This window comes from Euprymna scolopes, chromosome 38 (genome assembly GCF_053919585.1).
Source record: "Euprymna scolopes isolate OS-2025 chromosome 38, ASM5391958v1, whole genome shotgun sequence".
Taxonomy (NCBI): Eukaryota; Metazoa; Mollusca; class Cephalopoda; order Sepiida; family Sepiolidae; genus Euprymna; species Euprymna scolopes.
Window position 1 is genome coordinate 29,821,056 of NC_136519.1, and position 26,643 is coordinate 29,847,698.

Genomic DNA, 26,643 nt, shown 5'->3' on the forward strand with positions numbered 1-26,643 from the left:
TATGTTTTAATGGAGGATGTTATTCTTTAGTGACATCATCCAATGTGCACGGTTATTCCTCATATGTTTTAATGGAGGATGTTATTCTTTAGTGACATCATCCAATGTGCACGGTTATTCCTCATATGTTTTAATGGAGGATGTTATTCTTTAGTGACATCATCCAATGTGCACGGTTATTCCTCATATGTTTTAATGGAGGATGTTATTCTTTAGTGACATCATCCAATGTGCACAGTTATTCCTCATATGTTTTAATGGAGGATGTTATTCTTTAGTGACATCATCCAATGTGCACAGTTATTCCTCATATGTTTTAATGGAGGATGTCATTCTTTAGTGACATCATCCAATGTGCACGGTTATCCTCAATGTGTGTGTTTGTGAAGGCAAATATGTGTGATTTGATCGTTTACTGGTTACAGCGCACATGTGCAAGACTACGCATTTACAAAAACAACCATGTGCAAAATTTTTTTCAACGTTAAAATGTTACACAGCAAGAATTCTACGGGAATGAACAAAACCGTAAGTGGAAGAACATGATTCCAGACGTCTTACCTTTTCGGAAAGCCGGTGTTTGTTTCATTTCTGGTTCCAATTCAAAATTTTCGCTATAATTATCAGTGTTGGACGGAGAGTGTGAGTACTTCACGGTGTCTACAGAGCCAGCAGAATTACTTCGAGAATAACTCATCTTACTTCAGTTTGGCAGAGTCTTCAACATTCCACAAATGAATATTTTAAAAGCCAGTCTAATCTGAAAGACAAAACATTAAAGTTTTGTTAAAATTTGAAGGTCCATTCCAAGTGTGACTGATATTAAGAACATAAATGTGAAGTATTTACGATTTTATTCAGTTGTGGATGACGAAACGAAAACAGGCTATCCAGGTTGATTTAATAAAGGTTCAGATTCCCGAGTTCAGCCGAAAAATTTTCAAATTCAGCAATAAGAATGTCAGAAGTTACACTGGTGGAAAAGTTGCAAGAATAACACTGAAGATGAGAACTGTAGTCTGAATAATCTAATAATATAAATTAGTGATAGGACCATTCCAATATTTTTCCCTGATTCCAATACAATTATAGAGTCCAATTCTTTATAAATCTCTAAATAATCAACTATAAAATGGTTATTACTTTTTCCCGATTACAGTAAACTTTTCCTTGTAGACTATCCTCCAGTATCCGCAATAGATAATCACAAGAATTATGATCTACCTTCTTTCCCCACCCATAACTATTATGGAAATCACCATCCCAGCAACAATAGTCAGATTCCACTCAAAACTTACACATACTTCTACTTGAAGCTAAGGATCTCTAACCACACATCCTCATTTAATAATAAAAAATACAGAATGCAGATAGTAACCAAGAGAAAGCTTTAACGAATTTAATAAAAAAACAAACAAAAAAATTAGATCTAAGAACATTCTCTTCTCAGTTAATTAGGTTATTCTCAGTGAATCTAAGATTTGGCAGCTATTGGTTATTTTAGAGCTCAATTTGATTTGGCAATTCATTATAACATTTCAGCATATATAGATTCCATGAACAAAGTTTCTTTCTTAGACCACGCCCGTGGAACTCTCTTCTGTTTGCCTGTTTTCCAGCTGACTACAATTTGGTAGTGTTCAAATCCAATGTAAACAAATTTCTTGATGAACCGTCCCCTTAAGCAATCCAATTTACCAAATTTCCATCACTAATGATTACTACGATATTATCCCATTGACTACTGTACATTCATTAACCCTTATCCTCGAGTGGGCTCCGGCCTTGATAAGTGGTGACTCCTATATAAAAAAAAAAGTCATATACCCCAAGCTCCAAGTCATGTCACCTGTGCATTTCTGAGGCTGTTAGGATAATAACATTCCCTCAAGGTAAAAATGTTATTAACACAAAAAGCGAACTAATTTCCAATGCAAACATAAAAAAAATATGAATACAGAAACTTTGAAATTATTCAGTGAAATCCTGTAAACTACTTAATCAATAATTTGAAATAATTAATAACATCGATAAGTTTAGTTTCTGAGAAATCAACCCTTAATTCTTCCTTTACAGTTTAATTTCTTGATTCTTCACCCCACTATTCACTTTGCTTATACATAAGGAGAAAATTACCCATGGAATTCCTTTATACTCTTGGCCTCCTTTAATATCTGTATATTTTTTTATAATCTGAAAATAATTTTCTAGATTTTCCCAAATATTATAAAGATAAGATTTCATATCTGAATTCTATACTTTCAATTCCTATGATTTATTTAAAATTATCAATATTTTATAACTGCTTTTACCTTAGATATTGTTATTATTATTATTATTATTATTATTATTAATTATTATTATCCTCATGTTTCATTATTATTATTGTTTCCTTTATTTCATTTATTTCTTTGTTGTTATTAATAACATTATTATTATTATTATTATTATTATTATTATTATTATTATCCTCATATTTCACTATTATTATTGTTTCCTTTATTTCACTTATTTCCTTGTTGTTATTATTATTATTATTATTATTATTATTATTATTATTATTATTATTATTATTATTATTATTATCCTCATGTTTCATTATTATTATCGTTTCCTTTATTTTACTTATTTCTTTGTTGTTATTATTGACATTATTATTATTTCTATTAACATTATGTGTACATTAGCACCCAATATTTTTCAATCACTTTTTTTCTATTCTGTCTCAACTGAAAGCCTTTACACTTCTGCATCTGTTCAGGTGCACACTTTTTGACACATAACCTAATTATTTCAAGGGCAATCTGTCTGAGATGACAAAACCCTTTATTTTTTTTTTTTACCTCCATTCTGTCTGTGAAAACAATCTTTCCGTCATTACAAATCTTTAGCTGGTAATGGAAAGAGCATTATGCTGGTTGCACTATCTCTAAGCGGGGGGGGGGGACTTTAATGCTTTGAAATAATCTTTCTTCCTCGGCCACTTACTAACTGGATTTTTCTACAAATCATGCACATCTTGGATTTTTTTAAATTTGAACCTCTTTGTACACACTGTAAATCTAACTACTTGTGAGAACATTAACTCCTATGATTATTTCCCTTTTAGGAATACCACTGCATATCCTTTGATTTGGATCTTTAATTTACTTTTTCCATGTTTTTTTTTTTTCTATTTCATGAACTCTTTGCACTAACTTATTTTGCATATATGGCAAGTTTTTATATAATGCAGTTTCAATTTATGCCAGTACCAGCAAATTCATAGCCTTGCTATAATATTCATATTTGGAAAAGCTGCAAACAAGGATTTGTATGACCTGAAACCTTGGTGGTATTTACAGCAGCTTTATTTCGGATGCTTCCATCATTGGACAGCTGCAACGATGGTCCTAGATTATTACTATAGACATTTTTCCCCTACTCAGATCCATTACGGTCTGTGGACAGTCTTTCTCCCAGTAACTCCAACCGAGTCTGCTATGACTGAACTCTTGACTGATATTTGTATCTTTAAGCTATTTTGTTGTCATTTTGTTTATGTTTTAACATTATTTTTCATCAAGTTAACATTTTTGTTTGTGCTAACATTTCTTTCTATTAAAACATTTTAACATAAATAATGTTATCTGTAAATATTTATTTCACTTTAATAACGGTCATAATAATAATCGTTGACCAGCACATCTTTCGGTGTTGTTTGGCCAATATCTAACACGCTCATGTTGTGCTTGTTTAAATCGGACTATATCAACATCAAAACGACTTATGTTTATTTATTTAATTTTATTAATACAATATATTATTTATCTCCTTGCAGGACGTTAGACACAAGATCATGTGTGATTTTGAAATTCCAGTTCATTAGAATGAGCAAAATCTGGCTTATTAAAATGCCTGAGCCTTCCTGTTCACATAAAATTAATAGGTCTACCCATTCATGGCTGATAGAATGAGAACAATCTACCTCCATGCATTAAATAAAGGATTTAGTTTAGTTATACTGGCGAAATGTGAAAATAATATGCAACATGAGGACAGTAGTCTGAATAAAATTATCAATCCTCATCTGAAAAAATTCCGAAACAATAATTTACTTAAAATTTTAAGATAATGTTAAAGTATTATTTTAGAAAATATAATAAAATAATATTTAAAAAAAAATTTAATGATAATTTAAATTTAATTTAAAGTTTGATTAAATAATTTGTTTAACATTTAATGTTAAAGTTTCGTCTGAGAAAATAAAATAATTTATTTAAAATACATTTTTTTTTTTGTGGAGATGTAATTTGAACTAAAATATCTCAGGCGATCTTCTTCAAATATAATTTTTTCACTTTTTCACGAGGGATAGCATTAAAGTTAGGCATTGTTGCACGGATAACATGTAATAAGCACAATAAAAATTAATTAACAACAACAATAATAGTAGTAGCAGTAATGTTATTAATGTTAATGATGACAAAAACTTATGTAATTGTAGAATAAAAACTAATTGCCCATTAGTGAATAACTGTTTAATGGATAATGTCAAATACAAAGCAGCAGTAATTAAAATATAAAAAGTCATAAAAAAGTGTACATAGGATTAGTTCAAGTGTATATAATTATGACACAATGGCATTCAGAGTTGAAAAATACAGAAATAGCACCAAACTGTCTGAATATACGTGGAAGAAAGAAAATTGTTAGCTCCATTATCTGAAAAATTATTTCCTCCTTAAATAGATAATTAGTAGAATCTGTAAATTATACTAAAAAGAAAAACATCAATAGTATTAAACTTAGCTATGGATAATAAACACAATAAAAATTAATTAACAATAATGATAGGAGTATTAATGTTATTAATGTTAATAATAATAATAATAATAATAATAATAATAATAATAATTCTCATTTTAATCCCGGCTTCAAACCAAGAGCTTAAAAAATCAAGGGTTTTCTTAAGTATGTTGGTGGTACCTATAATTGCAGAGGTCTGAAGGCCACCTATAACATCGGGGATTTGTAGTTTTTTCAATTGTCCTTCTAGACGACTTGATACTACTCCTAGTGTACCAACTAACCCTAACCCTAACCCTAACCCTAACCAACTATGACCGGAATTATTTGTGTTTTAACCCCGTGTATACGCCTTATAACCAAGGCCAATGGAGCATAATTGCTCCACTTTTCATTCTCCTTCTCTTTCACATTCCTGTCCCAGGGTACTGAGTTTTGTTTTTTGTTGTTGTTGTTGTTGTTGATAAAATAATAATAATAATAATAATAATAATAATAATAATAATAATAATAATGTAACGAAAAAGTGTATGGAAAAATTCAAGATGGCGCCCGACTCTCTCTTTAACACGGTAAGATATCCTGAACACGGCACAAGAAGCAACAGCCACACGATTCCCTGGCCAACTCAATCGTCACTCTCCCACGTCTTTCCCCTCACCCGCTTTTATCGTCGTTCTAGGCCGGCTAAATTTGCATATTCCGAGAATTTGTGTGACTTTGCGAGACATCATACTTTACAAAAGACGGCGGCCGCCATCTTGGTCTTTCTTTTCTATTTTTGGTCGGTAACGCTGAGCTGGTCTCGAGGTAAGTCTTTTTCCCCTCATCCGTCTCTCCCACGTACCCACACAACACGCAAACACGCAGGCGCTTATCTCCTGGATGCACGTTACACTCCCCCCTGATCTGATGATCACATAGAGAGCACTGGGGGGGGGGGACCTTTTAGTGCGTGTGCTTCTGCGAAGAGGTACATTCACTGTTTCAGATTCGGGCTCTGGATCTGGTTCCGCCTCATCAGATGAAGTATCGCTATCAGTCTCTGAAAGGGGCTCACTGAATCCGTGCATCGGCAGCTCATCGCTAGACGCTTCACTGCTTTCTTCTTTAGTTGTGTGACGCACCTCGGTAGCTGGGCGAAGATCTCGCACATGTCGTGGGGTTCCATCGACCAAAACAGACTGCTGGCTAATCACTCCAGATATTTGTCCTTGCTTAAACTTGTCGGTGCACCGATTTCCTGGAGGCCACACCCACACTGGATCTCCCACTTCATATCTGTTATATGTTCCCTTGTCGGTTGGCTGCGTAGTGTTGATTCCCTTCACTCCGACTCGGTACGTGTAAATAGCATTCGCAGGTGCGGTTGAAGGGGACGTCCCGTCCTTTGGCGTAATGTTGTACCAATATGTTGCTTCCGCAATAGTACATCGCTTCCTGGCAGCAATTCTCTTGATGCTGCGATGGCTTCTTTCAGCAATGCCATTTCCTGATGGCACATGCGCACATCACAACCGTAGTCGGACGCCCCACTCATCTAACAACTGCCGAACTTGCTGGCAACAAAACGCTGCATTATTGTCAGTCAGGAGCTCTTCCGACGCACCTCGCTCAAAAAAAAGTGGCGAACAACATTTGCTGAATCCTGTCTGGTCATCTGCCGCCACACCGCAAATCTCATAGGCCCACAATCAATGAGAGTTAGAAAGGGCTTGCCACTGTAATGGGTAATATCCATGGCCAGCCGCTGCCACACACTCTCAACTTCCAAGCGACTCTTCTGCCATCGCTCTGGTGCAGGATCAATAGACTGGCAAGCCTCACAATTTCTGACGATCTGTCTGACATCCATCTTGGTCACTGCTGGGTATGCACGCCTCACAAAATAAAGGGTCCTCTTGATACCCGGATGTCCGCTCTGTGCATGAATTTTTTGTATTTGACATGGGTCGATTGCAACTGCACAAGATCGAGCAGTAATCTCCATTCCCATCTTCGCGGCTTCATACCATTTGTGAGGTACACGGGTCAGTTGGTCAGCACGATTACAATGTGATGGCACCAGAGTGACGCTCAGTGATAGCCCATACTCAGATACCAGGTTTTTTAGCATTTCTAGCCTTCTCCGTATTAACATTTCGCTTGCTGCCTTGGTACGGATTCGTGTCCGTCCTGAAAGTGTGTCAGACACCCAGTGGTAGACAGAGAGAGAATCTGTGTACAAGGTCAACTTCTTAGACTGCCACTGCAGGGCCAGATTTACCCCCTTTACAACAGCGTCCAGCTCTGCCAGGTTGATATGCTGAGAATCTGTTACGGGCCGCAACCAACACGCATCCTCGAACACGTTTCCTCCTTGCTCCAACGATACTCCCAACGCCAAAGAACTGGTATCAACCCACACACCTACGTTGTCTCCGTTAACACACCACCGCCCACAGGCAGGGTCCTTCTTGTTCACTCTCTCCAGTGTCTCTTTAATCATCAGAGTTAGTAGGACATCATCGGATATGTCATCCCAACCCATGGTTGTTAAATTTGCTCTGCGTTTAATCACACCAACAGCTGCGCGGAGCCAACGACAGTCCGGTAAGTGACCAACAAGTTTTCCACACCAAGAAAAAACGGTCCGCCTTGTAACGAGGTTAAGGATGCTTGGAATTTCACTGCCACGCCTCCATTGTAGGGTGCCATCTTCTTCATAAACATCCAATCCCAATACACGTGCTCCTTCCCTTAAACGTTCGGGATTCTTGCATTCCAGACCAAACTTAGCCAACTTTTCTTTGACACACGACGCAGACTGTACATCTTCATTGACGTATACGTCATCAATGTAAGCTGACGTTGAGTCCCTCATGGGCTTTTCTTGGGACAATACTGTGTTGGCAATAGTCTTCATGATCTGTGGTGCCACATTTAGGCCAAAGCCAAGGCGTGTAAGGCAGTATCTCTGCCCCTGGAATCAAAGTGTCTGGAACGGCCACAACGTCTCATCAACTCGCACCTGTAAATAGGCTTTTCGCAAATCCAATATCGAGACATTAGTGCCTTTCTGATGCCATTCCCTCAACTTACTGGCGCATACGTCAGCATCGGCAGTGTAGGCTTCAATATGCTTGTTAAGCTCCCTATAGTCCAGCACGGGCCGTACTTTCGACTTGTTATGTTGGACTACTGCCATCAAGGGTATTAGACCCTTGGGAGGCCCAAGCTTGTCCTCAGGGTAGGGGATTAACCAGCCATCTTGGATCTACGCCTTTAGTTCCCTTTCGTATTCTGCTCGGGCCTCACTGGGTATAGGGTACTCTGCAACCCCATTCTTGAGTTTAGTCGGTGCCATTCCCTCGGTCCACTTCCAAGATGCAATCCAGGCCCTCTTGCGCGAGTCATAGTCCACTGTAAAATCCGGCCGATCGATATGGAGCACTGCACACACTGGGGCCTCTAAGAATCGCACCTTTCCATCCCGATGAATTGCGACTCCCCCCAGCGCCTTGATGGCATCGTATCCGAGCAACAGGTCAAACCCCAGGAGATTTCCTTGGGTCACGAGCACATTGATCTTAGTGGCTGCACCGGTGTCCGTGTAGATCTTGACAGTTCCAGCTCCACAGCATGTCTGGGTCTCGCCTCCTATCGTGGTGACTTTGATCTTCCTCTTAGTCCAACTTGGACACAGCCTGGTGCTCACTATAGTATGCGAACAGCCTGAGTCGAGAAGTGCTGAGCAGGGTAACCTGTTTACGTAGACGGTCATTACTGGTTGCGCCTTGTTCAAATTTTGCTCGGGGAGCAGGGCGGCGCTGACGTCCTCTCCCCTGATACGTTTCCCGCACAGTTTTGGGCTAGATGCCCCAAACCGCCACACTTAAAACAGCGCACACGCCCCCTGTTGGTGCAATTCCTTGCAAAATGTCCGCGTCGACCGCAGCGAAAACATTTCCCATTGCTTGCAGGGTTCTGATTCGGAATCTCCCGAGCGCCAATCTGGCCTGTCTGTGTCGCCATCACAACTGGTTCCCCCAGGTCCTCCTCATCTTTGATGATGGCTCGAGCACGTTCCATCAAGTGTTCCATGGTCGTTGTTGAAACGCTGGTTGAGGCTCTCAGTAGCTGCTTCACCCGAGTGGGAAGGCCCGCCACAAACGCGTACGCGAGCGTCCGCTCTGACACCCCTCCACCGAACAGAACTGCGAGTTTCTTTAACTCAGCGAAGAAAACGTCCACGCTTTCCTCCGGTAGAAGTTTTCGGGAAGCAAATTTTTCATAGGCCGTACAAGGATCCATGGCAAATGCCTTGTACAGCGCAGCTTTAATTGCGGTGACATCTACCTTTTCGGCAGCACTGAGTTGCTGATATACACTCAAGGCACCCCCAGCCAATCTCAGGGGAATCACAGTGTGTACCCTTTTCACCTCACAAAGGTCGCACGTCAGCTCGACCCTTTCAACCCAGTCGACAATGGACGTGGACCCGTCAAACTCGGGTATGAGCTTTAAGTCAAATTTCGACTCAGTCATAGTCCTAGAGGCCAAATGGCCGAAATAGCTTGTAACGAAAAAGTGTATGGAAAAATTCAAGATGGCGCCCGACTCTCTCTTTAACACGGTAAGATATCCTGAACACGGCACAAGAAGCAACAGCCACACGATTCCCTGGCCAACTCAATCGTCACTCTCCCACGTCTTTCCCCTCACCCGCTTTTATCGTCGTTCTAGGCCGGCTAAATTTGCATATTCCGAGAATTCGTGTGACTTTGCGAGACATCATACTTTACAAAAGACGGCGGCCGCCATCTTGGTCTTTCTTTTCTATTTTTGGTCGGTAACGCTGAGCTGGTCTTGAGGTAAGTCTTTTTCCCCTCATCCGTCTCTCCCACGTACCCACACAACACGCAAACACGCGGGCGCTTATCTCCTGGATGCACCTTACAAATAATACTAATAATAATAATAAAAAACGTGTTTTGTTTGAGAGACAGTGAAATCCAAACTAAAATAAATCACAGAAAAATACTTTTATCATACAAATAGATGGCTCATTCCAAATATTAATTTTTGACATTTATAATTGAAATCCAAAAAGTTTAGAGACAGGAAATAAAGAAACAAAAAATAAAAGAAAATGGCAGCCGAGAGGTTAAAAAAAAACAAAACAAAACGAAAAACAAAACAAAGAAAAACAGAATAATAGGTTGAAAAATTCATTACTTACATAATCACATCTATGTTTGATTGGAATATCTCAGGCGATCTCCTTCAAATTAAATTTTTTCGCTTTTTCATTCAACATTGAAAGATCTTCTTTCGTTTATGCTTTCCGTCTTTGATCGGACTATTTGCATATATTTACACTGTTTACTCCAGAAGATGAATAAAGTAAGTGAAAAGCTGGAGAAATAAAGGAAAAAAAGAAACTAGTTTAAAACACCAGCATAAGATTTGGGGATTTGGTGCTGTGTATTTTTGATGTTGTGTATTTTTGATGCGTATGTATTTTTGGTGCTGTGTATTTTTGGTGCATATGCATTTTTGATGCTGTGTATTTTGGATGTTGTGTATTTATGGTGCTGTCTATTTTTGATGTTGTGTATTTTTGATGTTGTGTATTTTTGATGCTGTGTATTTTTGATGCTGTGTATTTTTGATGCTGTGTATTTTTGATGCTGTGTATTTTTGGTGCTGTGTATTTTTGATGTTGTGTATTTTTGATGTTGTGTATTTTTGGTGCTGTGTATTTTTGATGTTGTGTGTTTTTGATGTTGTGTGTTTTTGATGTTGTGTGTTTTTGATGTTGTGTATTTTTGGTGCTGTGTATTTTTGATGTTGTGTATTTTTGATGTTGTGTATTTTTGGTGCTGTGTATTTTTGATGTTGTGTATTTTTGGTGCTGTGTATTTTTGATGTTGTGTATTTTTGGTGCTGTGTATTTTTGGTGCTGTGTATTTTTGGTGCTGTGTATTTTTGATGTTGTGTATTTTTGGTGCTGTGTATTTTTGGTGCTGTGTATTTTTGGTGCTGTGTATTTTTGGTGCTGTGTATTTTTGATGTTGTGTATTTTTGATGCTGTGTATTTTTGATGTTGTGTATTTTTGATGCTGTGTATTTTTGGTGCTGTGTATTTTTGATGTTGTGTATTTTTGATGTTGTGTATTTTTGGTGCTGTGTATTTTTGATGTTGTGTGTTTTTGATGTTGTGTGTTTTTGATGTTGTGTATTTTTGGTGCTGTGTATTTTTGATGTTGTGTATTTTTGATGTTGTGTATTTTTGGTGCTGTGTATTTTTGATGTTGTGTATTTTTGGTGCTGTGTATTTTTGATGTTGTGTATTTTTGGTGCTGTGTATTTTTGGTGCTGTGTATTTTTGGTGCTGTGTATTTTTGATGTTGTGTATTTTTGGTGCTGTGTATTTTTGGTGCTGTGTATTTTTGGTGCTGTGTATTTTTGGTGCTGTGTATTATTGATGTTGTGTATTTTTGGTGCTGTGTATTTTTGATGTTGTGTATTTTTGGTGCTGTGTATTTTTGGTGCTGTGTATTTTTGGTGCTGTGTATTTTTGATGTTGTGTATTTTTGGTGCTGTGTATTTTTGGTGCTGTGTATTTTTGGTGCTGTGTATTTTTGGTGCTGTGTATTTTTGATGTTGTGTATTTTTGGTGCATATGTATTTTTGGTGCTGTGTATTTTTGATGTTGTGTATTTTTGGTGTAGTGTATTTTTGGTGCTTTGTATTTTTGGTGCATATGTATTTTAGGTGCTGTGTATTTTTGGTGCATATGTATTTTTGGTGCTGTGTATTTTTGGGGCTGTGTATTTTTGGTGCATATGTATTTTTGGTGCTGTGTATTTTTGGGGCTGTGTATTTTTAGGGCTGTGTATTTTTGGTGTATATGTATTTTTGGTGCTGTGTATTTTTAGGGCTGTGTATTTTTGGTGCATATGTATTTTTGGTGCTGTGTATTTTTGGGGCTGTGTATTTTTGGTTTTCTGTATTTTTGGTGCATATGTATTTTTGGTGCATATGTATTTTTGGTGCAGTGTATTTTTGGTGCATATGTATTTTTTGTGCTGTGCATCTTTGGTGTTGTGTATTTTTGGTGCATATGTATTTTTGGTGTTGTGTATTTTTAGTGCATATGTATTTTTGGTGCATATGTATTTTTGGTGCTGTCTATTTTTGGTGCTGTGTATTTTTGGTGCTGTGTATTTTGGTGCTGTGTATTTTTGGTGCATATGTATTTTGGTGCATATGTATTTTTGGTGCATATGTATTTTTGGTGCATATGTATTTTTGGTGTTGTGTATTTTTTGGTGCATATGTATTTTTGGTGCTGCGTATTTTTGATGTTGTTTATTTTTGATGCTGTGTATTTTTGGTGCGTATGTATTTTTGGTGCATATGTATTTTTGGTGCTGTTTATTTTCGGTGCTGTGTATTTTTGGTGCATATGTATTTTTGGTGCTGTGTATTTTTGGTGCTGTGTATTTTTGGTGCATATCTATTTTTGGTGCATATCTATTTTTGGAGCTGTGTATTTTTGGTGCATATGTATTTTTGGTGCATATGTATTTTTGGTACTGTGTATTTTTGGCGCTGTGTAGTTTTGGTGCTGTGTATTTTTGGTGCATACATATTTTTGGTACTGTGTATTTTTGGTGCTGTGTATTTTTGGTGCATGTGTATTTTTGGTGCTGTGTATTTTGGGTGCTGTGTATTTTTGATGCTGTGTATTTTTGGTGCTGCGTATTTTTGGTGCTGCGTATTTTTGGTGCTGCGTATTTTTGGTGCTGTGTATTTTTGGTGCATACATATTTTTGGTGCTGCGTATTTTTGGTGCTGTGTATTTTTGGTGCATACATATTTTTGGTGCTGCGTATTTTTGGTGCTGTGTATTTTTGGTGCATACATATTTTTGGTGCTGCATATTTTTGGTGCTGCGTATTTTTGGTGCTGTGTATTTTTGGTGCGTATGTATTTTTGGTGCATATGTATTTTTGGTGCTGTGTAATTTTGGTGCATATGTATTTTTGGCGCATATGTATTATTGGTGCATATGTATTTTTGTGCATATGTATTTTTGGTGCATATGTATTTTTGGTGCATATGTATTTTTGGTGCATATGTAATTTTTGTGCGTATTTATTTTTGATGCTGTGTATTTTCGGTGCTGTGCCATTTTTAAATAGTTTTTTAGGTATAAATTTAAGAGAAAATAACGATTTTTCTAAAAACAATAAACAATCGTTAATGATCAAAAGGAATAACATGTAATAAATACAATAAATATTAATTAACAACAGCAATAATAGTAGTAGCAGTAATGTTATTAATGTTAATGATGACAAAAACTTATGTAATTGTAGAATAAAAACTAATTGCCCATTAGTGAATAACTGTTTAATGGATAATGTCAAATACAAAGCAGCAGTAATTAAAATATAAAAAGTCATAAAAAAAAGTGTACATAGGATTAGTTCAAGTGTATATAATTATGACACAATGGCATTCAGAGTTGAAAAATACAGAAATAGCACCAAACTGTCTGAATATACGTGGAAGAAAGAAAATTGTTAGCTCCATTATCTAAAAAAATTATTTCCTCCTTAAATAGATAATTAGTAGAATCTGTAAATTATACTAAAAACAAAAAATTAATAGTATTAAACTTAGCTATGGATAATAAACACAATAAAAATTAATTAACAATAATGATAGGAGTAGTAATATTATTATTAATAATAATAATAATAATAATAATAATAATCATTCTCATTTCATTTATCAACGTCTCTCTGGGATTAATTTCCAGAGGATTTCCCTCAATCCCGGCTTCAAACCAGGAGCTTCAAAGATCAAGGGTTTTCCTAAGGATGTTGGGGTTACCTACAATAGCAGAGGTCTGAAGGCCGCCTAAAACATTGGGGATTTGTAGTTTTTTCAATAATAATAATAATAATAATAATAATAATAAAAGGTGTTTTGTTTGAGAGGCAGTGAAATCTAAACTAAAATAAATCACAGAAAAATACTTTTATCATACAAAATAGACGGTTTATTCCAAACATTCATTTTTCAGATTTATGATTTAAATAAAATTTCGGGCATATGCCCTCACAACTTGTGCGAATATGGCATAATTTAAAGGTCCAATTTTTACAAACTATGCATTAAGTAAGCAATAAGGTGGCAAATGTTGTCTTCCAAGTGTCTGGTTTATCAGCGTAAACATGGAACTTTACATATCCCCCACTCGAGGATAAGGGTTATTGATTGTACAGTAGTCAATGGGATAATATTGTGATAATTGTTAGTATCTCTGAACATATACACCATTCACTGGACAAAGCAAGAGAGGGTAGAGTGGTAGCTGTATATATATCTAAGGCTTTTGACAGGGTATGGCATGAAGGTCTTCTTAGGAAAATTAGATCATACGGTATCACTGGACGAATACTTAACATATTTAAATCCTTTTTAGAGAAGAGAAAAATTCAGGTTGTCCTCGCGGGTCGTACATCTAAACAATATGATATAAATGCGGGAGTGCCTCAGGAATCTATCATTGGACCTTTATTATTCCTAATATTCATAAATGACCTCTCCAACAAAATTGCCTCTGAGATGCGTATATATGCTGATGACACCACACTCTATAACAGGTATGACAAGAAAACAAATGAACGTGTAATGGGGACAAAAATGGATAGTCACATTCAATGCTGCCAAGACTAAATTTGTTTCCTTCAAAATTACAAGAAACCTTCTCTACCACCAATAGCAATGGCCAAAGATTCACTATCTGAAAGTACTTCTTTTAAACTCCTCAGCCTAACGTTCACAGGAAACATGAGTTGGAACAATTATATTGTGATCATTGCCAGCACCGCTGTGAGGAAGGTAGGCTCTCTTTACCATGCTAGAAAGCTACTAATGCCTGAAAGTATCTTGTACCTCTATAAAGCCACCATTCGATCATGTATGGAGTATTGTTGTCATATTTGGGCTGGTGCATCTGCTACTATTCTCTCGCTCCTAGACAAGGTCCAAAAGAGTCTTCAACTTGATATGTCCTGAACTGTCATCTAAGCTTCAGCCTCTGTCCCACCGACGAAATATTGCATCCCTCTGCCTGTTCTACAAGTACTTTAACGGTAAATGCTCTGACGAACTGCAAGTACTTGTGCCCCCACGACGTAAATACCCTTGACAAACCTGACAAGCAGCTAAATCCCACCCCTACACAGATGTAAGATAGCTTTCTACTCCAGTAATTTCTTCCCAAGAACCACTAGACTTTGGAATTCCATTCTGGGTCCCTACTTCCCCAACTGTACCGACATGCAGAAGTTCAAGTGTAACATGAACCGACATCTTGCTTCTCAACTCCCTACATACTATTCCAGTAGCTTATGTCTTCCCAAGAACCACTAGACTTTGGAATTCCATTCCGGGTCCCTGCTTCCCCAACTGTACTGACATGCAGAAGTTCAAGTGTAACGTGAACCGGCATCTTGCTTCTCAACTCCCTACATACTATCCCAGTAGCTTATGTCTTCCCAAGAACCACTAGACTTTGGAATTCCATTCCGGGTCCCTGCTTCCCCAACTGTACTGACATGCAGAAGTTCAAGTGTAACGTGAACCGACATCTTGCTTCTCAACTCCCTACATAGTATCCCAGTAGCTTATGTCCCTTACACCAAAGTAGCCCCTTACACCAAAGTGGCAATGTGCCTTGTTTGGGATGAAAATGTAATAAAAAAATTTTTTTTAAAGTAGTGAAAATTTGGTAAAATGGATTACTTAAGGGGACGGTTCATCAAGAATTTGTTCACGTTGGACTTGAACACTACCAAATTGTGGTCAGCTGAAAAACAGGCAAACGGAAGAGAGTTCCACAGGCATGCAGTTCCAAGAAAGAAGCTTTGTTCATGGAATCTATATATGCTGAAATCGTATAATGAATTGCCAAATCAAACTGAACTAAAAAAAAAATAACCAATAGCTGCCAAATCTGCAATTAAACACTTTATACCAAAGAAGAAGACATCATAACTAAAATGGTTGAAATGAAGATTGGATTTTATGTTAGCAATCACAATAGATAAAATAGACATGTGTCATTATAAGAAATATATTCAGAAACATTGAAGCAGCTGCTTTGATTAAATATTTATGAATCTAAACAAATAAAGAATTAATAATCCGGGAGGATATTGAATTCAAAGAAAATTCTGTATATAATGTTTCTGAAATTTTTAGATGAGGATTGGATTATTCAGACTATTATTTTCATCTTGAGTGTTATTTTCACGATGTTTCGGTCGATGAAACCTCTGACTTTCTTCAGGTGTATCATTTTGAATTAGTGAATCTTTCTGTCAAACTCGGGAATCTGCACAGAATTTTGAGTGGACCCGTCGTGCAGTGGGTGGAGTACTTGATGAAAACAGTTTTCAAATCGTCACATATTTAAAAATAAAAAATAAAAAAAAAAAATAAATAAATAAAATTAAAACGCATTTTAAACTGGACATGAAAATCCTTCTTTTTTTTTTTTTTTAAATTAAAAGTCAATTTAATGTCCATGTTTTTCTAGTCACTAATGAAAAAGTGGACAAAAAGCAATTTGAAATTAAAAAAAAAAAATTAACTTTTTTTTCTTTTATATTACGTTAGCCTGAGTGCCAGCGTTGTCCAGATGTTTGGAGGTGTGTGTTGAGCAAAAAAAAAAAAAAAAAAAAAAAAAAAAAACGGTGGTAGTAGGCAGGCAGGCAGGCAGGCAGGCAGGGTCGAACCTATGGTGCGAAGGTGGAAAAGAAAGTGAAAGAAAATCTGACATCTTAGCCAATGTCTACATGATGCAACCGGAAGTCAAAAGCGCTGAAATTAACCGAAGTCAATACAACGGTGACGATGACTTGCTAAAATGTCGGCGAAAAAAATCGACCCCTCCTTGTACAAAACGGCCAAATTTAGGGTGAAGGAATTTATGTTTTGGCCAATTTTTCGATACTTGTTGTCCAAGATGTCGAGCTTCAAAATGATACTGATCTTGTCAGGATTCGTCGTCTCTGTCAAAAGTTTTTTGCAAGACATACATACATACATTTAAACAGACAGGTGAGATTTATATTATAGATTACAAAGAAGGCACAGTGCAACTATCAGGGACATAAATTGCAGGGATACTATGTAGGGAGTTGAGCAGCAAGATGTCTGTTCACACCACACTTGAACCTCTGCATGTCAGTACAGTTGGGGAAGCAGGAACGCGGAAGGGAATTCCAAAATCTAGCAATTCTGGAGAAGAAACTATTAAAGTAGAAGTCTTTCTTACATCTAGAGATCTCTACTGTGTAGGGGTGGGATTTAGCTGCTTGTTGGGTTTGTCGGGGGTATTTATGTCAATTTTATCACAAATTGAAATCCAATCTATTTACTTGCAATTTCCTTTTCATTAAAATCATTGGAATTCAAATTGGAGAAAATGTGAAATCATTTTCTTTCAATCTGGAATAAATCCATCTTTACATTTTTCATTTCTTTTGTCGTAATTTCTTCCATCTTATGCAGTCTGATAATACTTCATCCGCATCATTTTCATCCGAGACGTAAAGATCTAATCATTCCTTTTCATTTTTCTTCTCTTCTAATTAACATCTATCATTACTTTTGAGATGAGGATTGATTATTCATTAGTTGGATTTTTTGGACTACTGTTCTCATCTTGAGTGTTATTCGACAACTTTTTGGCCGATGCAACCTCAAACCTTCTTCAGATGTATCGTGTTGAACTTGGGGGAATCTTTCTGTCAAACTCAGGAATCTGCACAGAATGTCAAATGGAACTCTTTATTCAATCCATGGGAGTAGCATGCTCTCGTTCAGTCAGCCATGACTAAGTAGAAGTCTTAAATAATTTACAATTGTATTTTAATTGACCCTTCAAGAGTTTAACTTCACAAATGAGTTTTACCCACTAAGTCACAGATCCTTCAAAATTCCATGGAGATTATCAAGTTCAACAGACAAAATACGTCTGAAGAAGTTCAGAAGTTACATGTAAAAATAATACCCAAGATGAGAACAAAACTCCAAATAATCCAAATAATATGAACTAGCAGGACCTGTGGAAATTTCACAGCTGACCCTTTTAAAATACGCTTAAATATGATATTTTAATTTATGCAGATAACATATATCTAATAATAGTCAATTTTCTATTGATTTTTATATATTATAAATTTTTGATTTAAAAAACAAAATATATATATCCATATGACATGAGTGCATCAGCTTGAATCGAAATGAGGATCAGAGCATTGGTGATGTAAAGATAGAAGCTTGGTTTTGGATGCATTAAAAGTGACCAGCCACCTCTTCCCCCATTGTACCACACGCTCAAGATCAGAGGAGAGAGAATTAGAGAGAACTTTGTCATTTACGGCCTTTGATGTGTTGCCATAGATGGTCGCGTCATCAGCATACATGTCAACGAATGATTTAAGTATGTGTTTCGGGAGATCATTGATGTAGATCAGGAAGAGAGTTGGGCCCAGGATGGACCCCTGGGAGACTCCAGCATTAATACTGTGGTTCTCTGATTTCTGCCCATCAACCACTACTCTTATGAACCTATCAAAGAGAAATGATTTAATGATTGAAAAAACATTTCCAGTAATACCGTAGCTGGAAATCTTGTGAAGTAGGCCCTTATGCCATACCTTATCGAAGGCCTTCGATATGTCAAGAACAATTGGCCTGGAAAGGAAACCTTTTTCAAGAGATTCACTAATCCTATGTGATATAACCGTTAGCACATCTGCTGTAGATCTTGCAGAGCGGAAACTATATTGCATGTCACTAAGAAGGTTGTTTCTGTTGAGGTGGTTGACTACTTCTGTATTTAATATGGATTCCAACAACTTACTCATGACACACAGGAGACTTATTGGTCTGTACTGAGAGGGAGATGACTTTTCACCTGAATTCTTAAATACAGGGCATACTGAGGATGTTTTCCAGGGTGTTGGAAAGCACTTCTCCTTAAGGCAACGCTTAAACAGTTTTGTAAGTATGGGGGCAAGTTCTGGTTGGAGCTTTTTCAGCACTATAACTGGGATGCCATCAGGGCCAGTTGCTTTACTGGAATCAAGGTTCTTGATTAGCTTGGCGACCTCACGCACAGATATTTGTATGTTGCATAGCGTGTTGTCTGTTATAGGAGAAAATATGGGGAGTTGATGGTCATCGTCGCATAGGGTAGAATTAGCTGCAAAATTCTTGACAAATAGTCTGGCCTTGTCTGATGCTGACGAGATGACCTCAGGTCCATTGATGATAGTTGGGATAGAACGCATGCTTCTGTTCAAGATCCTGTTTGCTATTTGCGAGAACTGGTGGGAACCAAGCCGCTGCTCAGCTACTTTGGATTTAACAGACTGAGCATAAAGCTCTCTTGCATTTTTTATTACTCTTTTACAGTGGTTGCTGGCGTTCTTGAAAGCAGCTTTAGTCTCAGTACATCTATTACGTTGGTAGCTATGGAAAAAGTGATTTCTGTGCGCGATGGCAGCAGCACATTCTGGGGAGAACCATGGCTGGCTGTTAGGTTTTTGTTGGAATTTTTTGGTTGGTATGAATCGGAATATGCCTACAATTAATTAATTAACCATTCGGTCAGGTCTGATACTATAGAGGACACATTTTTTTAAACATGGAATGCAGAGGTAGATCAGATATGAATGTACGGAAGCTATCTCAGTCAGCCATAGTATCGATATACAGTACGGTGGAGAGGTACGTCTGAAGACTTATTACATTTCATTTTTATCTTAACTGCTACAACAGAGTGGTTAGAGTATCCAAGAGAAGATAGAACGGAACATGAACACAGCTCAGGGGAAGTTGTGAGGGAAAGGTCTAGAAGTTCCCCTCATATTTTAAGGTGAGAGAACTATAAAAAGTATCAGCTTGTGAAATATGGTGCATAAGAACAAATTTTGAAACATCACATTTTTTTTTTTTTTTACAAGTTAGCTAGGAGCTGAGTAAGTAATAATAATTTCGCTTACGATGTTGGTACATCTATCTTAGAAAAAAGTCTGTTGAATAGCACTCAGATATAAGGAAAAGATAAGTTTTTAAGAACTTATTTTTTTCTTTTAGTATGTACTAGTGGGGGTAATCGGCATTGCCCGGGTGTAGTGGGTTGTGTGTGTTTGGGGGGGGGTAAATCAAAATACAATGGAAAATCAAGGATAGCGAACGTAAAAACCCTGTTTAAATATTATAACTTTTTTTAAATTGGAAAAATAAAACAGCGAACGTGATGCAAACGATGTTAAAACTTATTTAAAAAATTGGAAAAACAAAAGTAAAACACAGCAAACCTGATGGAAAAAAAAAAACGAATGAAAAAAAAATGGCATAAATAACCCTGTTTAAATATTCAAACTGAAAAAAAATCGAAAAAATATATCTGGCTTGAACATGAAATCTTAAGATAACAACGCTGCTACTATAAAAACTGGAGTGAATTTAGGTCGTTTGTTTAATATTTAAACTAATTCAAGAAGGAACGTTTTTTTGCACATGCATGTTTGGCTAAATTGTCATGAAGGAACGATTTTTTTCTACCCCTCCCTGTAGAAAAGTGCTTAGTTGAGGGTGAAGGAGTTAATGTTTTTAACCAATTTTTTTTATATTTGTCATCCGAAGGGCCGGATTCAAAATGATACTGATCTCATGAAAATCCGTCACCTCTGTCAAAAGTTTTGCAAGACATACAAACATACATACATACATTTAAAGAGACAGGTGAGATTTATATCATAGATGTAGGTATTTATGAAGGCTGATAGGAATGCAGAAAAACAGAATGATGAAAGAAAGTATGAACACAAACAAACTCCATAGCAGTATTTGGTTTACGTATCATCACACGATCTATTTTTCAAAAGTTTTTTCAAATCAGTAAATAAGAGACTTGCTGATAAATATCGATTAAAATATCAAAAGCAGGGAAATCATTTATTCATTAATCAAATCGATTGATTGCCTCTCTAGTCGAGGAGGCCCCCATGGTGCACTGTCAGAAAGCTTGCATGCTTCACTGCAGTAACTTAGTCCACAATACATCGTAGTCTATATTGCACTGTAGAAGAACCTACTGTTGATTTCATAAATTTATTTGTTTATTTGCATGAAGTAAAGTTTAAAATGTAAAAGTCAGAGGCAATTACATAACATCAACTTGAATTGAGTTGAGTTTTGTTTTTGCGAACAGAGGTCAAAAGTCAGTCACCAAGTTTCTGTGTGCATGTTTTCCTCCTACCAACCTACCATTTCTCTCCACTCATCGGCCTCATCGTCGCTCACCACCAAAACACACAATAAAGTTGTTATCTATATATCTATAAAAGTGAGAATGTGTATGTGTGTGTGTGTGAAAACACTTCTCAACCTATATACTCAACAAATTTTGATCTTGAAATTTGGTATATAGCATATTCAGACATGTGGAAAATTTAAATCTTTTCTCATCCAGAAAAAAAATCTAAGAATCCAAATTAAAAAAAAATCCAATGACTCCCATGTACCAATTAATCTGTTTGCTGTTTTAGGAATGCGTATGCGTGAATACTTTACATTACAAATTACTTACATTAAGAATAAGTAGTTTGAAAACACCTTTTAAAGATCGTGTCAAGCTGATCTAATTGTACTTGACTCACTGTCTTCAGGTTTTGGTTTCAATCTCAGCCGAGTATATTTTTTCTTTTTTTTACTTACAAGAAGTAAACCGTTTAGAAAAAAACATACTACTCGCATGCACATGTCTCAGTTTCTGCATTAATTAAAATATAATGTTTATGTATATTTTACAACCGGACAACGCCGAGCAGCCTCCTAATTAATATATCTATAAAAGTGAGAATGTGTGTGTGTGTGTGTGTGTGTGTGTGTGTGTGTGTGTGTGAGAGAGAGAGAGAGGACACTTTTCAACCTATATACTCAACGAATTTTTAATCTACAGATTTGAAATTTGGTATATAGAGTATTTAGACATATGGAAAACTTTTTCATCGGTTTTCGTTCAGTAAAAAGAGTTGATTAAGAGGTCAAAATTTAAAAATTAGTACATGGGAGCGATTGGATTTTTATCTGTTTTCAACTGTTTCATGACTGCGTATGCGCAGTTTCCTTATGTTAAGTATAAGTTGGTTTGAAAACACTTTTTAAAGGTCATGTCAAGCTGGTGTAATGGTTATCATACTTGACTCACCTAACTCAGCTTGAGTATTTTTTTCTTTACTTACAAGAAATGAACTGTTTAGAAAAAACATAATACTCGCATGCAAATGTCTCAATTTCTGCATTAATTAAAGTATAATGTTTGTGCATATTTTATGACTGGGCAACGTTGGGCAGCCTACTGATATTTTTATAAATCAAGGTGTTGTCATTCTTCCGAGTACGACCATAATACTTCATTTCTGGCCACAATGAGTCATGCACTATGACCTGTGTGAATGTGCTACCATCAATTGGTGGATCATTAAAGACAAGAAGTCAAAAACTTTCAGAGGCAATGCTGAGTAGAGTACCACAAATGATAAGTAGTATCATAACAGTCACCTTAAAAACACAATATTAAAAGTTATTAAATTATTTTTTAAAAAAATAGCAAAATTATAATTATTTATTTAGCTCAATATTAGGTACAATAAATTATTTCCAACTAGCAGCAAAATGCCAACCTTACTCTGTAGTGGTTCTCATATAGTGGACAAAATTGTACTCTAATTACTCTTTGGAAGTCCCTACCAGTTCCTTGTTGCCTTGTTTGTATCAACATGGAAACATCAATATGTAATATGAAGACTGTTTTTCTGCACAACTCCCCCATATAGAAGTCTCCATTTAAATCTAAATTTAGAAATAACCCACAAATACGAGAGGGTAGACGAGAAAGAATGGCGGTAGACAAAAAAAGAATGGGGTAGATGAAAAAGAAAGAGTAAAAGAGGACGAAAGGATAGAAGAGAAATAAAGGGGGGGGAGAAGAGAAAGGAGAAGAGAAAGAAGGAGGAGAGAAGAGAAAGAAGGAGAACAAAAAGAGGAGAAAGGGAGAAAGAAAGACAAAGCAGGAAGGAGAAGAAAGAAAGAGAAAGTGGAGAGAACGAAAACGAGCAAAGCTTCATAAACGGACTTCTACTTGCTGATTCTCTGCTCCAACAACTACATGGAAAAAAAAGAAGAAGAAAGAAAGACATCCTGAAGATGAAGTTTTGCTTCAAAATATATTTATGAATTTCAATATAAATTTCAAACAAAATAAATGTCTGTTTATTTTGTAATAATGCATTGCTTTGGCTTCAAACGTATATAATACATATTTTATTCTATACAAAAACTAATCATTATTATCAAGGAAATATATATTTACTTGAAAATTGATGACTTCACAAAATGTTTTTTAAATGTTGCCAAAAGCTACCATTCATCATTTATGACGTCATTTTTTATATTTATCACAATAGAGTTTCATAAATATTCGCATAAGTTTCCCAGAATGTTTGTTTGAAAGCAGCAGCAACAGCCGTAATTACTGGCTGCTTCTAATCTCTGTATAATACTAAGAACTTCATAAGCACCATATATATATTTTTTTTGTAATGGAAATCCCTCCAGACAAGGCATAAAACCACTTGATGTAAGGAACTAAAAAAATACTACTTCAAGGTCAAAAGCTTGACAACGATGTACATTTTAATGTGTTTTACATGCTTGCATGTATCAAATTGACTTTCAAACTAACCTATATCTGGAAAGGTCTTTATTTATTCCTCTTTCTTTTAAATTCATACTTATTCGCTTCTGCATCCATTCTTTCGATGTGACCAAACCAACAAAGTCTCCTGTTCTGCATGCATCTCCGTATACTGTTCACATTTAATCTTCCTCTGAGATTAATAGACTTAATTCTGTCATTAAGGCTCATATTAAACATTCATACTAATGTAATATTGTCGTCTATATAATTCATAGCTCACACTTTTACAAAATGCATGCCATAGTATATACATGCTGATGACCGTAGCTTTTGTAATCAAACAAGAACTTGTTAAATCAACAAAGTTTTATTTATATTACAGTGATAGCATAAGAGAGAGAGAGAGACAGAGAGAGAGAGAGAGAGAGAGAGAGAGAGAGAGAGAGAGAGAGAGAGAGAGAGAGAGTGTTGTTATTGCAACTATGGCAGAAGTGTGTCAGCTGGCTTCTCTCTCATTCTGTCTCTGTCAGGCTGCCTTTGTTTATGATTTATATCAACAACATCCACATTCCTTGATCGGAATCTCATTGTTCAAGTTGAAATTTTTAATGTTTATTGTTCTGCACTTTTAGCAATTCTAAATCCAGTTAAAATATTTTCTCATTGTTTCATGATATCGATTCTTTGATTGGAATGTAAGGTTGATGTCATTCCCAGCAATCCAATTTATATCTGGTTTTGCCTGGATCCGATATTTTCCAGAGTTGTTTGTCACCTATGCAATACAAACATTCTTATATCATTCTCTCTATGCGACACATATCCTCAACCTTCATTAGCCAGGTTTCAGTTTTAAACATCACACTGTGCATACATGCCAAATAGGCTCTCCCCCGGATCGATAATGGTAAAAGCCTGTTTGTTAGTAATGTCAAAAGTTCCCTGAACTTACTCCTCATCCATCCTGACCTTTTTCATCGCAGCATCCAACAGCTAATTTTCCTCTTTACTGAGAGACAACCACTGATCATGAGGTCTTAGTAACCTTCACTTTCTTTCTATAGCATTGCTCCAAATCTTTAATTTAACATTAAAACTGTTCTTAAATGCGCTGTTAATTCTGACACGACTGAGCATTTCTGTACATGTAGCAAGCGGCACTCACTCTAGGTGGATTGAATCAGCTTCCTCCAAAGGAGGAAGTCTCAAGAGAATATCAAATTCACAAGCAGTCCCCTGTCAGAGAAGATGACAGTGTAAGGTTTTTGCAGTTTTTGCAGGAAGGTGTCAATATCCTTCTACATATAGCACCTGGTTTTCCCAAATGGTAACTCACCTGGTACTGACCAGGATCAATGTTGCTTAACTCAGACCCACAAAAGCAAGATACAGGTTCTTCTTACCAAGATTTAATCCAACTCTTTTCCATAAACTGAGCAAATAAATTCCCTTCTTCCTAGGAGCTTTCCAACACTACAACCACTGATTAGCACCTTGGTCTTGATAACTTTCATTCTCAGACCTTTATTTTCTATAGCATTCATCCAAATATTTAATTTACATGTAAACCTTCCATTAAATACTCGATATCCTTCTACAGGATGGAATGATAAAATTGTTGCCTTAGAAAAGACAACTTGATTCCATTTCCATTCAATGAAAACTGCTTGTTTTTTTGTTTTTTTTTTGTTGCAGACTATCTACTAGTTGGCCAGTTGTGTACAAATCCCAAGAGCAATAAGAGTCCTCTCTCATGTCTGAAAGTGACACAACGTTCAACAAGCAAGATTGGAAATGCGCCGTTGTACAACTCATGCTCTCTACCAATCCAAGTTATGACAACAGGACCATTGCCAGCACCCTCAAAATGCATCGCTGGATTGCCACGAATAACAAGAATGTGCTCAGGGTGATAAAAAACAAAGTTTCCAGACACGATTATGGTGTGGTTTCAAGTGAGAGCCACATCATGCCACCTCACATCACTGCAGTCGGCTTGAAAGTCAACACCAAAATGTATCTGGATGTGCTGAAGAACGTGATGATCCTGGGTGTAGTAGCAGGATTGTGCCGGCCCACAAGTCCAACGAAACCCAGGCTTGACTTCAGGAGTGCTACAACTTTGTACCCTTCTCTCACTGCCCCCCTCCCCCCCTGGCCTGAACCCGCTGGACTACTTTACTAACATGACCTCCCACGAAACCAAAACGAACCGGATTACTGCTATCCACTGAGTATTCGCCAAGTTCCCGCCGACACTTGTGGAAAAGACATGCTCCCAGTTCTGGACCCATATTGAGACGGCGATTGAGGTTGAAGGCGGCTACATTGAATATATGTCAGCTCTACTACATAATCAAGTTACTTGAATTGATTTTTTTAATAAAAGTTTTAAAATAAAGCTGTAGTGTTGTTTTCTTTAGGGCGACAACTTTATTGTTTTGCCTTGTAGAAAGAATTCTTAATAGAAAGATATTGGAGAAACGAATGCCAACAAAGTCACCAGGAATGATGCTCAACAACATCATCACCAGCGGCAGCAGAAAGCATCTCTTCCAGATACTTCCTATGAGCAAATGCTTCTAAGACACAAATTAAAAGCAACGGACTCGGTACAGATCCCTGAACAACTTTAACATTAAAACTGACATGACTTTGAGCATTTCTATACATTGTTTGAATAACATTCAGCAAGCACTCGCTTGTCCGAATGAAGTATTGAAACATTTATTTAATTTTTAATTATTACTAGCCTGAGTTTGTTTGCTGAGTAAAATAAAACAAAACAAAAAAGTGGTAGTAGGCAGGCAGGCTCGAACTCGTACCACGAGAGAGGAAAAGAATGTGAAAAAAAAAAAAAAAAACGTAACGTCTTTGCCGTTGCGTCCATCGCAAAACCGAAAGTGGCAAACGTCAAAATTAGGGCTAGTCAATCATAATTTGAACTCAAACATATAAAAACATCCAGATACTAAACAAAACAGTAATCAAAATCTGCCTGAAGACGACTGAAGAAAATCAGTTGTAAGTACTTGCAAATAAAAAACAAACAAAAAAAAACAGATGGA

General features: G+C 36.5%; 1 protein-coding gene across 1 annotated transcript in view; it reads right to left on the reverse strand.

The window, feature by feature from the left end:
• LOC145263110 (uncharacterized) overlaps nt 1-26,643 on the reverse strand; it is a 113,814-nt gene that overhangs the window by 61,095 nt on the left and 26,076 nt on the right. The window contains exons 2-3 of the mRNA XM_080120050.1: nt 10,010-10,185; nt 562-760 (exon numbers count right to left, since the gene is read on the reverse strand). Of these exons, the coding sequence (XP_079976176.1) occupies nt 562-697 (136 nt within the window). The 5' untranslated portion in view covers nt 698-760; nt 10,010-10,185. The remainder of the gene's footprint in view (nt 1-561; nt 761-10,009; nt 10,186-26,643) is intronic.